General features: G+C 41.2%; 1 protein-coding gene across 1 annotated transcript in view; it reads right to left on the reverse strand.

The window, feature by feature from the left end:
• The window catches only part of LOC122323129 (SPHK1 interactor, AKAP domain containing), a 57,007-nt gene that overhangs the window by 1,909 nt on the left and 40,058 nt on the right, over window positions 1–15,040 (reverse strand). Inside the window, 9 exon segments of the mRNA XM_043216793.1 lie at window positions 1,787–1,971; window positions 5,390–5,436; window positions 5,821–5,851; window positions 5,854–5,903; window positions 8,434–8,601; window positions 9,235–12,583; window positions 13,868–14,126; window positions 14,219–14,356; window positions 14,710–14,769. Of these exon segments, the coding sequence (XP_043072728.1) occupies window positions 1,787–1,971; window positions 5,390–5,436; window positions 5,821–5,851; window positions 5,854–5,903; window positions 8,434–8,601; window positions 9,235–12,583; window positions 13,868–14,126; window positions 14,219–14,356; window positions 14,710–14,769 (4,287 nt within the window).

Here is a 15,040-nt window from a genome sequence, read left to right on the forward strand (position 1 = left end):
CTATAAACATAAAATCACTTTTTGTAAATTCTTGTGATGTGGGCTTCTTGACGTCTTTTACCCCCAACTTTATGCATATTACAAAACGCCACCAATTATATATAATTGCCAATTCAAGTCATGCAGAACAAATGAAAGAAAAAAGGTTACATTTTAGTAAGCTGACCTTGTTACAATGTAATTATACATTTAAGTACTGAGTAATGATACCTAACTACTTACGCTATTGTTAGTGTTAGGATTAAGGTTTGATTTAAGGTTAATTGCATGTAATTATGCATAATTGATTGTTATTATAATAGTAAGTATATGTAAATTGTTTAACATTTTTAAAACTTTGCCTTTTCCCCACGCTCAAATCCAAGAGTTGCACACACAAAATGCAAAATGCTTCACATCTCTTGCAAAATGAAGCACTGCATTCAATATCACAAATACATAGCAAAAGTAAACATTTGCAAACACCTTTGCCCTAATATTAATTCCTGTTATTAATTTAATTTTGAGTTACATAGACACATGTTGTGTTTAACGAAACTGAAAACTGAACTTAAAAAAATGTACTTTTATGTGGTGTTTGCATATTTATGCGTCTCACCAATATGGGGACACAATCACTCTAAAATGACAAAAAGTCCATTCAGGGGGTGGAGTGAGCAGTAGCTCATTACCATTTAAAGAGACATACACCGAAACGGATCACTGTGAACAGAGCTGTTTTTTGGTTGTGTTTTACCAAACTATGTTGCAGACATTTCACGAAGACCCTAAAGATAGGCATCTGATGTCTCGTCTGAAAACACTGCATTCTAAATACATTGACATTTATATGGAGCTAGTGCCTCATTGCAGCTCTAACAGTTTCCAAAAAGCACACCACTAAAGTTATCCCAATCTTGTATTTTATTTTCTAGTAATCTATTAAAACCATTGGCTACATTTAATTATTGCATATACGAGCTATGAATTATAAAAGCAGCATCAACTCTACTGGCTTCTAAATTCAAGTTCGAGGCGCGAGTGTGTGTCATTTGTGCTGTCGAACAAAATGTGAAAGTTTCCTCAAGTTATCTAAAAAAAACTGCTATTCTAAAAAAGGCACTAGAAATTCCAGAGAGAATGCATGCTAATTGTGTTTCAGGTTTTAGGACTACAGACTGCACAGCTCTACACCCCTGGAGCCTCGCTGAAGGGCACGGCGACGAAGGCTCGAAACACTGCCTCCAATTTCCTCTAAAAACATTATGTGCATAGTCAAATTGTAAAATGCGACGTTGTAGTCACACGACCATACTGCATGCATGTTGTATGTTTTCATCAGCAACATGACAATGCTGGCTAGACGGATTTCGGTTTGTCCAGTTTTTTTGGACTGTAAAATTTAAGCAGAGTTTACTGTTTAAAACAACTCTTATTGCTAGCTGACGCTATAATCAAATTATGCTAAATATTTAAACATGGACTGGAGACTGGAGAAGTTTCTGTAGACTGTGCTCGGACCTGGGGTCTCATTTATGAAACGTGCGTACGTTCAGATTTGATCGTAGAGTGTGCATACGCTTAAATCCAAAAGGAGCTGAAAAGAGTCGAAACCATTAATTTGCGTTCAAGATCAAGTTCACAGACTTCACACCTGAAAGAGTAGCGTACCTGCCGTTTCTGTTAATTCGTTCTATGAATCACAGAAATAAAAATGATCGTAAGATGGCATTTAGGGTGGTCTCTAACATTCTAACAAATGCTTAGTTATTGTAAGAAATGCAATGCGACCTCCATCTGTGCTCACCTTAGCGAGATTGTGCTCCTGAGTCTTTCTGAAGTAAAGAGCCGGCACGCCGAGCTCAGACGCAGCGATCCACTGCAGCGCCGCTCTCAGCTCTCCGTCCACACGCTCCGAATCCATGTCGAAGTTCAGCACCAGGAGCTCCCGCTGACAGCTGCTGCCTGCCGTGGACAGACCCGACGTGACTTCTGCGACAAAACCAGAACGCTCACTTTCAGACGCCGCACATCTGATACGCGAAGGTAAGAAAAAGCATTTGAGGGTGCAGAAATCAGTAGCTCTAATAAACACTTTTAACACTCTTTTAAATGTAGCTTTTTTAAACTTCATCGGGATGTTAGGAAATTTGGTATAGAGTTCGGAGCTTGCTATGTGAACGCACCAAAAAAGTAGCCACTGTTTGCAGTCAAAAATGGCAGCATTGGAAAGAAAGTAAATTTCATCTAGTGGACATGTACTGCGCCTAAACTAGCCTAAATCAAAGATTATTTTTGAGATATCAACCTCAAATTTGCAACGCAATTTTTTGCAAACACAAAAGTTACACACGTTTTGGAAAATGTAAATCTGGATTACCTATACATAATTGAATAGTAATATTAGTATTTCTGTGCACTTTTAGTAATAATACACTTCTAGATGTTTTTGTTCAACTTTTCAACTAGACTTTATTATTTTGTATATAAAGGCTAATACGAAGTCAGATTTTTAGTCACATTTTAGTATCGGTGAAACAATATGTTTTAGCCCTTTTTTGGAGTAGCTCATGTTGTTGTGTGCTAACGGGAATAATAATTTGCACATTTTAGAGAGAACAAAAGACTTTCTCATCTGTCATTGCATCCTGTTGCACAAGCCAATGATGAGCTGCCATCAGGTGATTTTTCTTTATATGATAAAAACAAGTTCTGCTGTTTATATTACTTATTTAATACTTAATTATCTGCACCTCAGTATTGAGACAATACTGCACCCTTACTGAGACAATCAAGGCCTTCCTTCACAGATAGCTGTCTCTTGTAATGATGACCAGCCCAATCACACGCTAGTGGGCGGAGTTAGTGCAAATAGCCACTGCCAATAAGGTGGGCTATTTGCGCATAGTTTTTTATTAACTGTTCGGTTTTATACTTTTAGTTTTAACTTTACGTTTTATTTGTTTCGATAACGTTGTTCCATTTGTCATTTGTTTTCGTTTTTTCTAAATATCTATATAGATTTCATTCATTTCGACTAAAAATGACAAGCAGCAAAACTATTAAAATAAAGCATCAAACTGCTAATAAAAACTAAAAGCGACAGAATATTAGTTTAATATTTAACGGAGCAACAAATAAGCACAAATGTTGCAACGCTGATATATTTGCAGAGCACGAATCTAATCAAATCGTGGCATATAGTGTGGCTGCTAATAAAAAGTCGGGCCGTATTGTGATGAAGTGTCTGGTTTACATCCCCGGGACTTGCTCAGTTTAGTGGATCAGTGTGAATGATAAAGAGCTCAGGGGAAATAAAGATATAGAGGGGCTTAAACACTCACACAGCCCACCGTCTCGCTGCTAAAGCCTATTGTTTTACATTCATTCTAGGAAAGGTGGGCTAATCTCTCCTCCCTCCCACTTTTCCCGACTTTTTTCTTATCTCTTTCCGAAGCCGTTCCTTTTTCTTTGCCTCAGTAATATTTATTTCGTCGTGACATCTCTATCCTCCTCCTCGGCGCTCCGAAAACGCAAAGATCCGTTCCAAAATTAATCTGTCCTCTGTTTTCTTGCTCTATCACACATCTTGCCGTTTTAACACCCTCTCCCCATCCCTCCGTCTCTCTCCCAGCAGGACGATGCTCTGCCTGTCAGCTCCTGTGTCTCTGAACGTCTCTTTTGTTCTGCTGCATGTGAATGAGTCATTTGTGAGGTGTGAGTTTGCGCTGGCAATGCAAAAGTCTCTTTAGCTTTCCCTCTCTCTCTCTCTCTCTCTCTCTCTCTCTGTCCGTCTGCCAAACGCTAGAAGCACTGAGCGACGAGGGGCAGAGGGCGAGCGAGACAGACTGTACGCTGATTCAAGACACGAGAGCACATGTACTGTAGATGTTACTCAGACAAAGAGTAAAGGCCAATCACACAAACCACACAGAGAGAAATGCAGCAGGTCACGAGTAGGATTACAGGAAAAGGGTGCCAAATTTGTGCTTGCAAATCTTTAAAATGATAATAAGGGAAACTATTTTAGGATGTGTGAGGTACTGTAAGTTTACTGTAAGTCTAATGCTAAATCCTGAAAGAGCCCAAGAAACAGAACGGCAGAAACTGAGATGATCAATGAAAGGTAAAAAGAGGATATATTACTCTCATAATAATTCATAGCACGGCAGTAGGACCCTATTAGGCTATTCAGATCCGAGGCGGACATATCTGGGTTTTCAGTGGTCTATTCTTACACCATTAGAAATAAAACGTTAATAAAACATTCGGACCATACTCTTTTGTGCATTTTACAATCGGACTTAAAAAACGTAAATAAAAAGCTTTTTCATCTGTTAAATGACGTTTGGTGATGATCAGGCTTTATGGGGGAAGAAATACTCATTTTATTTGCAAATAATTATAAATATGCCATAAAAATGCAATCTCTTCAGACATGCCCATTTGTGTCGTAAAAATGTTATCTGTAAAAAATTGCAATATTTGCAAAATTGCAATTGCAAATCGCCTGCAGGATTTCATAATATGACAACAACAAAAATGATATGATATAATTAGTTATATTAATCTTACTGTCTTAATACTTGTTTGCCCTATAAAAGTATATAAGGAAAGTAGCACCATAATACTATTTTCTTTACAGTCAAAAATCGCAATGTCTGTCTTTCTTCATTTCTTCATTTTCAAATGTTAAAACATCAAGCTTTTCTTCCGGCACCAAACTGCAGGGAGCTCTTAAAGCTTCTCTTTGTTTACGAGCGCTGGTTTATAAGTGCTTCTCAAGTGTGAAAAGATGGTTGGCGCATATTGCGTTCCCAAAAGCACGTTAAATGACCCGAACTCAAAGCTGATGCAGAGATGGGTTCATGCGGAGCAGCATTTACTGCTCGTGTGTAACGGGTGCCACGCTTCGCTCGGAAAGCACGCAACACATAGATTTATCCGGCATTTATATAATGCCGGCTGCATTTCGATAAATCTTTTTTTTACTTTTGTCTCAGAAGCGCTGCCCCCTCAGACTTCAGAGCCAAGTGCATTTAAATAATTGCATTCAATAACTCCCAAAATCAAAGTTCTAGAGACTCTCCCGTATCGCAATTTGCATGAGAGAACCAAAGTTGAAAAAGTATCTCATCGAGGGCACCGAGCGAGCCCCTTAAAAAGCTAAAAATCCTCATTCGCAGAGAAATAACCTGAAGTTCACTCTCGAGAACAACATGTAACATTTATGTAAAAGATCAGACCGGCAGAAAATGAGAAACACAAACGGCTTCAGACCGAATGCATTAGCGCAGACGTGTGAAGAGCAGCGATAGCATGATTTCCTTTCAACTCCAAACACAGTTGTGAAGTTCCAGCGAATGATCTTTCATTCAAATACGTATGCGTGCGGTGTAGAATCACTCACCGTCCGTCTGATCCTGACAGTGTGACGCCTTCCTCTCTCTGTCCTCGCTGCAAACAGAGACACTATCATTATCATGCTGTACAGAGCAATGCTGGCCATGTTCCAGTCACCTCACGGAGGCCACGACTACGTCGCTCTCATCTGATAAGAGCTCAAAATAGTAAATGACTGAAGGCTTTTTGGCGACAAAGCCCATTAGAACCCGTCCGTGTTTGAGACGGTTTCCAGACACAGCAAGCTGAGCACATTTACATCGCTCTAATGTGACAGAATGTGGTCCGAATTTGACCTGAATTCTCGTCCTCTAACCGTGGCCGTACACTCACGAGGAGAGCTGCAGGTGTGAGGGTTTGAGTTCTGGACGAGATTAGATGCGCTGCTCTGAGCGAGTATCTCTAAGTGTGCCGCGGTTAGCGTGTTCCTGTGGATACCTGATTAGGTTGCTGGAGATGGAGTAGTCTAGAAAGCCTCCAGGTCTGCCAGTCCCAGGCTAGAAGCACTGCTGTTCCCGTTTCTGAAACACACACACACACACGCACGTGAAGATATAAATGTGTACACATGAGCTACCAGTCAAAGGTTTGGAATAATTATGACTTTGCCTTTTATACACCTTAGAGTTGCATTGATTTGAAATACCAATACACATAAAGTACACATAAAACAATAATCTTGTGAAATAATATTACAATTTAAAAGAACTGGTTAGTGTTTGAATGCATTTAAGCATCATTACTACAAATCTCAGTGTCATATAATATATATATATATATAGTATATAAGAACATGAACAGTTCTTTTAAGTTAAAATAATGTTCCACAATATTACAGCTTTCATTAAAATAAATGCAGCCTTGGTTTCTTTCAAGTCTTAATTGTTCCAGATTTTGGCTGGTGCTCCTTCGCTTTCTCTGCTTCCTCTCGCTGGATCTGTAAGAGTGTGAACAATGCAGAAGCTACTAATTTTGTTAGCGATGATCACTAAGCCGTGGACAGCAGCGGGGCTTGGAGTAGGCATGAACATTGGCATGAGATTCATTAGCAAGGGCATCAACGGCAGCTCGTTGTCAACGTGAGCCACCTGCGCCCGTGCCGGCAACAGCCCGATGAACAAGCAGAGAGTAACCTTTCCTCCCAACAGGGCGGAAAGACAATGAGTGGGGGTTAAAGCCGGATGGAGGCGGATGGCCGGATACCCAGAGTATAAGTGAGGATGGCGTTGAGCTGGCGCAGGTTAGGAAGCATCGTGAGCGTGGCAGGCTGGGCATGATTCAATCAGCAAGAAGGACTCGCACACCCATTACATGCTTTTCATTCTAGATTCAACAGGATGTGACATATGGCACCTGCCTGTCAGAGTGAGGCACATCCTGTCAGGACTATAAGCACTGGCTGTGGAGTCTTTGGGTGAGAGCTCTGCTCCAGTCATGCTGTCAGAGTCGTTTACTCACACAGCTGTGCTGGACTAGATTCGCAAATGGAATCTCTCTCATTTTAGAGAGTTACACTACCTCAGGAACTGGCTGTGTGTTTACGTGTGTGTGTGTGTGTGTGTGTGTGTATGGAGGGAAATAGTCAGCTGTGAAAAAAAATCATTCCTGCTATGCAGAACATTTTTATGTCTCTATCATATACATCTTTATATGTGACATAAAATATTAAACTGGCAATATGTAAATGGATATCTTTTTAGTTGTATTACAATATCACACAAATAAGTTTTATTTTAGAATCACTGAGATGCTATAATAGTTTTATAATCATAGTTTTATAAAGCTTTATTGTATGCCTAAATTATAATATTTTGTTTTTATTTTTACTTTTTAATTTAAATTTTTAATTTATTCATTTTAATATTTTAGTTTTAGTTTGAGAGCATGAAGTATATGAGAACTACCTGAAACTTACTTAATATGTATATTTTATTTTAATTTAATTTAAACTTATTTATTGTAAATTAATTTTTTTTTGTATAGTGTTAATTTGATTTAATTACAATAACCCTGTCTTAAATGAACTGTGTTTCTGATTTGAGGAAATGTTTTAATTATCTCCATATATTGTAATTAACATGAAAAATTTGCAATTTACTAAGTGTTTCAAGTGTTTCTTCATATATTTAACTTCTATGATGAAAAGGTTTTAAATATTTTTTTCTGCCCAAAATTGCTATTGGTTCATTTTTATCTATGTCCACAACTTTGCTTCAATATCCTCAACTTATCACAATATTCCATTAACTAAAAAGGTTTATCTTCCATAAAGTTATTTAGATTAGCATTAAATTTTATGGGGGATTGTGTATGAGCAAAGGATTTGATGTTGGTTAATAAAACACTCAATTTTGTTACATATACTACATAATACAATCAAGATTTTAAAAGATGGTTAAGAAAAACATCCAAATGACCAAAGCTGACAGCCTAATGTAATCTAACTCCTACTGTTCTGTTGGATATCTCTAAATCGTTTCTAATTCGTTTCTCTAAATCTAAATTGAGCTGTTAAGTGCTTCAGCATAGGCAGAGAACTAAGTCTGGTATTATAAATTATAAATTACAACACCAGCATATTCACTTTCAAAACGTATAGAGCTCAAAAAGTGCTACATAACAGGAATGACATGAACATCTAGGAAATTATTCAATATTTATCCTTATATTTGTATGAGCATGTCCATTATGTCTGAATCTGTATTACTGTGTCTCGCTGTGTGTTATGCAGTAAATTAAAAGACTGTCTGCCTGAGGACTAATCACATAAGCCACATCACATCTATGTCAATTAAGATATGTCAAAACTGTTATATTAGTTATACAGTAAGGTCAAAGTAAGTGCTTTAATGCTTAACTATCAATGGAGCTCTAATTTAATAAATTGCTATGTTAAAGATGAGGAAAGCAGGCTGGCATATGGGTGCTACACTGCGCTCTGGACATGCCCAGTGCTGTCAAGGATGGCATCAAACACATGTAGCTTAATGAAAAGCCAAATGGAGAAGCCACACTGTCCAGCAAGGCATGATGGTCTACTGGAAGACTGACCCCTCGCTTAGCTGGATAAAGCTACTGGTGGTCTCCTCCTGGGGGTCGTCTTCAGGGGCAATCTGGGCCCAGCTGCCTGAGCCACTTTCCTCACTGCTAGCGCTGAGAGAGCGTCGCTCCACCTCCACACCTGCAGAGGGCGCTGTGGAGGCCCTGTCTCTGTCACTGCTGAGGGGGGAAAGAGGACACACGGCAAAACTGCAGTGTCACAATGAGCCAGTAATTCTAATTTCGCTAACTTTGCCCCAAAGCATCCTTTACTGTCCAGAGCCTAAGCCAAGAAAAGGAAAAATCTACGGAATATAGGTATGTTTCTCTATTTTTGTTTAGCAGTGTAGGTAAAATAGGTTTTACAGAGTTTGGTTTTATAAACACCACGTGTGACAACACAATACATGAAGCTAAATGTTTTGTGTTATCTTCTGAAAAAGGTGTCAAGAATTCTTCTCTCTAAGAAGTCGATGTACTATAGAAAAAATTTATGTTTCGAAACATCCTTGTTAGTCCATAAACTTTTATTAAAAGCCAAAACAACTAATTCTGTACTTCATTCTCTGTACTTTATTAATACACCAGCACAGGACTGCCTTCACAGACACGCAGGTCAATGTTTACTACATAATGCCCTCTTTGGCCCACCCATTGGCATGGTAAAATCAGGATAGATACAATTTAAGAAAAATGCACTTGATGACACCTTTAACATTTGTGTAATCCTTCTCTTTCTTACTTTGTGCTGTGAGCAGTTATAAGAATTAAGGCTTAACATCTGAAATGAACGTTGTGGGTGATTTTATGTACCTGCTTTTGGTTGCTGTCTCAATCTCTTTGCCACTTTTTGACTGAGTCTGATGGGATGCTTCTGTTTGGTGAGGCCCAACCCTCCTCCTGTCTTCTGAGCCCTCTTCTCTTTGATCTGGTTCAATGTGGATCAAGGGTACCTCCCTCTGTCCACGCCACGCTTGCCTCACACAGGACGAACTGTGAGAGCTACTGCTATTTTCCTGATGCTCTACACTTGGCCGGTTTCCACTGTTTTCACGACGAGACTGCTTAAAGCCATGTCTCCTTTCTCCAACTGGAACTTGTGGCTGACAAGCAGCCACAATGCTGTCCTGCTGGCCTCCAAGCAGCGATTTGCCACTCTCTACAATATCTGCCGCTAGACGGTTAGCAAAGAGCTGTACATGTGGCTGCGAATCTGCTGAATCAAGCTCCACACTGTCCTCTGAGGGCTCCGCTATTATCTTATTCTTTCGCATTAGAGACTCGATAGAGCTGGCCCAGGTTTCATGAATCAGCATGTCTGTGATTTGGTCCGTTTGGCCACGCTTATACAAGCATGAATCAGACTTGCAGAGTCCCGTTGACGACACAGAGTTGGTTGGATAGATGTTGAGCGAGTCCCCATGTACATTTCGAGCAAAACCATCAAACGAATTTGCCTTGATGGGTGAGTTTACAGTCAGTCTGGAATCTGAGGATCGCCTGTCGGGAACAGAAGATTGACGGATACAAAATGGGGTTCTGGGGAAGGGGGGTAATAGGCTATTACTCCACTCTTTGGTCTTAGTCAGACTGTAGTCCTTGTTCTCCTTGTCCATGTCTTTTAGCATGAAGCGATAAAACTCCTCAGTGATACTCTCTGTGCTAGACTGCTTAGAGAGACAAGATGACGCGCGCACATTGAGGTGTCCATTTTTTTTACTGGCAGCTTGCTGAACAGCTGCTGCAAGGATGCTGCTGGCATTTTTCCCAGCATAGTAGTCCAGCAGAAGGTCAAACCCTCGACCTTCTGTCTCCATCTGGTTCACCATGAACCGTGAAAACTCATCCGTAATGCTCTCACAGCTGGATTGCTTGGAGATTGAGCTACCTCTGCTTAAATTATGCCCAAGCCTGTTTCCCGGTCCCAAAGTGTTTGCTGTCCCGGAGGGATCTGCATCCTCCTCTGGAATGCTCTCATAGCTGGACGCTTTGCCCCTGCTGCTCCATCTCTCACACTGCAAGCGGCTGCGAGGCGACTGGCCAGATTTGGAAGTATCAACCACATTCAATTCTGGGCAGTTCATTATCCTGGCTGTGACCTCCGACGCAAAGAGTGCAAATGGATCAGAGGTGGCAGGTTCATCTAGATTGACAGTTTCGTCCACGACACGGTTAACCAGGCGCTCCATGAGCTCGGGCTGTTCTTCGGTTTTACGCTTTATTTCACTGAGACGTGGAGGTCTGTGTTTCTTGGTTACCACAGTCCCATTTTGCGTCTCTTTCCGGCGGAGGGCTGCGGCTGTGCGGCAGGGCAGAAGCAGTCCCTCTGGACTTTCTGAACCACCCTTTAAGGCACAGAACCACGGCTGCTTTCCGCTGGAGTTCTCCAGGCATATCGCTGCTAGCTCTGTAGCCATGGAGACCACTGTGGTGGCCAAGTCTTCAGCAAAGCATGTGACAGGAGTTTTGGACTCACATGAATCCATTTTAAGTGCCACAAGTGCTCCCGAAGAGGATGATAAAGACTGCTGCCTGGCCTCGCTCTCTCCTCCTGCCCTCCCTCGTGGCATGTGAAGTGGTGAGCTTTCAGCTGAAGGTAGCACAGAATCTACATTTTTTTCATTCTTGCCCAGGTCAGATTGCTCTTTGACTATACTGGCATTCACCCTGTTCAGATTGAGTCTGTAGGGTTCTTTCAGTTTTGACTCGCTTTCTCTTTCCTCCTGTACGTACTTTTGCTCTCTCTCTCTCTTCCCTATGAGAGCAGACAACTTCTCCACACTGCTTCGTCTCTCACCATGATTATAAGTCTGGCTTGGCTCAATCAAATGCTGTAATTGGCTCAATGCTTCTCTGCCAGACTTGGTATCTGCCTCATACTCCCTAAAGCCAATGCTGCCTTCTTGCCTGTCACATGATCCCATGTTACATTTTGAAATGTCACCAATTTTCCTTGATGTTACACTTAAGACATCAAAGAGCAAATTATTCACACAATCTAAGAGGAAACCCTCAATGTTTGGGGCATCTTTGCCAGGACCCTCAAGCTCTTTTCTCTTCTCAGCCTTTTCAAGAGCATACTGAAAGATGCTATCTGAAATTTCCTGGGTAAAGTTATCAAGATCTTGTTGTTCCTGATAGGGCCGCCTTGGATTTGTGATGCCATCCACTATTTTGTTATGTGTGGTCTCAAGGAAGTTTGCAATGCTTGAGTAACTTTGTCTGTGGGTGAGTACAGCTGAAGCTTCCCTGAGGAGAACTTCAGCAACATTGGCTCTGAAAGCCTCAACGCTGGTGCCCTCTGCAATGCTACAGTGGAGAGGCACTGCAGTTGAAGCTTGGGCAATTGACAGAAGTCCCATAGAGGCAGAGTAGATGTCTGTTGTATCGTCATTGTCCCCAGAGTCATCTGCTAGATCTACCGCGGCTACGGCTCCAGCGACCTGAGACATTCCACACACTGCAGAGGAAAACGAATACTCCCCTTGTTCGGTTTCACTCTCCTCTTCTTCATCCTCACACTCATCTTCTTCTCCTGACTCCAGTGTGAGTTGTTCTGTAACCTGAGGAGTGGTAATGGTACCAATGACACTCGCAGCACATGCCAAAGCTATTTCCACCGACTTGGCGGCATGTCCAATTGCTGGGTTGTGCATTGTTTTGGTCCTGTTTCCTCTATCATTCTCTGATGTCCCATGAGACTGAGCTTCTGGCCACTCTGCTACCTCTTCACTGTTGTCAGGACTCTGGACAATCACGATTTTCGGAAGCTCAAAAGAGCAGGCTCGAGCCCTCTGTGGCACTTCATCGGGACGGCTTATATCACTTGAGTGTTGCGAGGTGGTGGACACACTCACCGCTGCTTCTGTGACAAAAGAAGGTTCGTCTTGTGACAAATGTATAAAAGCATCCTGCAGGACTGACTCAGCCAGATTGGTAGCATAGTGACCGGCTGACTCGCTGGTGTGACGACTGACTTTTTTGGGGGTAGCAGGTGTGCCTCTTGAGGGGGCGGAATATGTTCTTGAAAGCTTTTGGGAGTTGGAAGAGGTGCAGAGGGTCTCAGAGTCCTCACTGTCCTCTCTCTCTATTTCACTCCTTCTTTGAGCGTGGGCTGCTCTCAACACCTTAACCGACTCGGGCATGATAGAAATCTCAGGATCTGCAGAAAGAAAGACAGGTGGCAGGGTTGGTGAGAAATGGGGTGGGGGCACAGAGAGAGAGAGAGGAAATAGATTAAAGTCAGACCTCTGAAAACAGTTTCATAAATCCTAAACAAAAAGTCAAATTTAACACACATTTAAATGAAGCCCATTTACATGCCAAGTCAGAGATATGGAGAAAGAGATAGGGGGAAGTATCATCTGCTATGTCCAGTGGATACAGTCAGGGTCCATTCAGAGACTGTTTGTGTTCTATTTTTCCTTTTCCATAACCAAAATCCTACAAATGCAGATCTATATCTGGGCTGATATGATTATGAATATTACATTGTCTTTGAGGAGAGCATAACCTTCACACAGTGTTACTTCTATTTCATATGAGAGATTAATTATAGATTAGCCCAGCAAAGCCCAGTGTATCTTGTCTCTTTAGTATTGGACTTGGGGCAAGTATTGCCACATGTAGACATTCATGGGTTTGGCTTACTGTTAAGAGGCCAAAGCGGTAGCACAGAATAATACAAGACAAACAAGCATTCAGACATGCACAAAGGAAATGCACAAGACATATTGGGGACAGTGCTTCTTTGTTAGGGAGTCTTCCATGGCATATTCCCAAAAAACCCTTCATAAAATGTTTTGCTATTCTTCCTGTCTGTCTCTCTTTCTCTATCACACACATACTCATTAACATAGACTGAAGTGAATTAATTGTTTCACTGCTGTATGTTCTTGTGCATCCATGCTGTTGCTTGGTTACTTTGTATCTAAATAAGTATAGCAGATTGCAGTTCTGATTAAGATTATTATAAGCAGTGAAGTTGAGATCCAAATTATTCCCCAAGGCAAAACTGAGGGCTTTATATGATTTTTATGCATGCAAATTTATGTGACATTCCCAAATTGTTTTGAAAACCACAATCTCATTGGTAGCGACTAGGGCTACATTGTGTTACTAAGCTAAGAAATAGCCCTGGGGTGGAAACACTCCCAAACAGTCCTCCAAAGAGGGCCACTCTTATCGAAGCAGGCTCAGAGAAACCGAGAAAACGTAAATGGCTGAATGCTCTTTCAGCCATAATTCAAGCAATTTTCTGTCTATTCACAAGGTGGACAGAAGGGAAGAAGCAGTGAAAGTGCCAGAGCTGCACTGAAGTTGAGTTTTTTCATTACATATGTGCAACAAGGACATAGAAAACACTATACAAAAGAAAAGATACGGAACTACAATGACTGGATTTCTGGGTGGAATTGGATTTCTCGGAGATGCATGCACTGTTTACCATTTCTGAATGGGTCGTCCTCGCTGTCTTCCCCGAGCTGTTCAGAGGCAGTGAGGAAGTCTTCTTCTATGGATGACACCGAGCGATTGGTGTCATCTTCTGCAGCCCGCTGACCAGCCAATCGGCCATGCTTCTGCCTCTCTTGCCCTGATTGTAGTCCAATCAGGAATTTGTTGATCTCAAAAATTACACTGTTGGTTTGGGTCGGGCGGCGTCCACAGGAACAATGCACCAGACAGACATCCGCTGTTTTCTGGCTCTGAGATACACATACATAAACACAAACAAAGTTCAACCAGGCAGACTGTAATCTGTATTGTACAGATGTTCCGGTCTGTATTCATATCCTACCTGTGGGTGGCTGGGGTCTTGCTGGCACGAGTCCGGTGACTCTAGGCTGCTGAGAAGCAGAATCTCATTTTCTTTGGGTTGCCGCACTCCGAGAGACTCAATTAACCGTGGCAGCTCTGGGCACACTGAGGCCAGTTTCTGTGGGAAATTTATGCTAATATTCAAGTCACATAAATGTGGTCTTTGCTTGCATTATCTTGGTAATTTGTATTGTTTCTAATTTCCCTTTTAATTAGATGAAACATTGTTTATGTCGTACGTTTAGGAAATGATGAAAGACATTCATATATTTGTTAGTGACTTTAAATGAATTAGAAATGAGAAGGGTAGAGGGGGGTGGATATTTATTTGGATATTAATGAAAAAGTCTTGTTTAAAATTGTTTAAAATTTTGTGGATGCTTCCATTAAAGCAATGCAGTATATGCATTCCCTGGGAATCAAACCCACGGCGTCTTATTTTAAAAAAAAGGAAGGAAAATCTCAACCCACCTTAACATAGCTGTCGTCATGCCGTTCAGCAGTATTTCTGTCCAGGTTTACGAAGCAGATCTGGAAAGAGAGAGGCTGAGCTTAGATGAATAAGCAAATGCCTGAAAAGTAAAGTATCTGTACATGTGCTTCAGCACACAAACGCAGTGTACCAAATATACACACACTGAAAATCTTCTCACCTGCCGCAGCTTTCAAATGTCATTCTCTATTTGGCATATTCATCACTTTCATTTACAACATGTGAAATCTCCTGTGGTGTTGCCTAAAATTGCCACATAAGCACTGAATGTAATGAATAATGACTTTAAGAACAAGTTCACAGATTTTC

The sequence above is a fragment of the Puntigrus tetrazona genome, chromosome 18 (genome assembly GCF_018831695.1).
Source record: "Puntigrus tetrazona isolate hp1 chromosome 18, ASM1883169v1, whole genome shotgun sequence".
Lineage (NCBI taxonomy): Eukaryota > Metazoa > Chordata > Actinopteri > Cypriniformes > Cyprinidae > Puntigrus > Puntigrus tetrazona.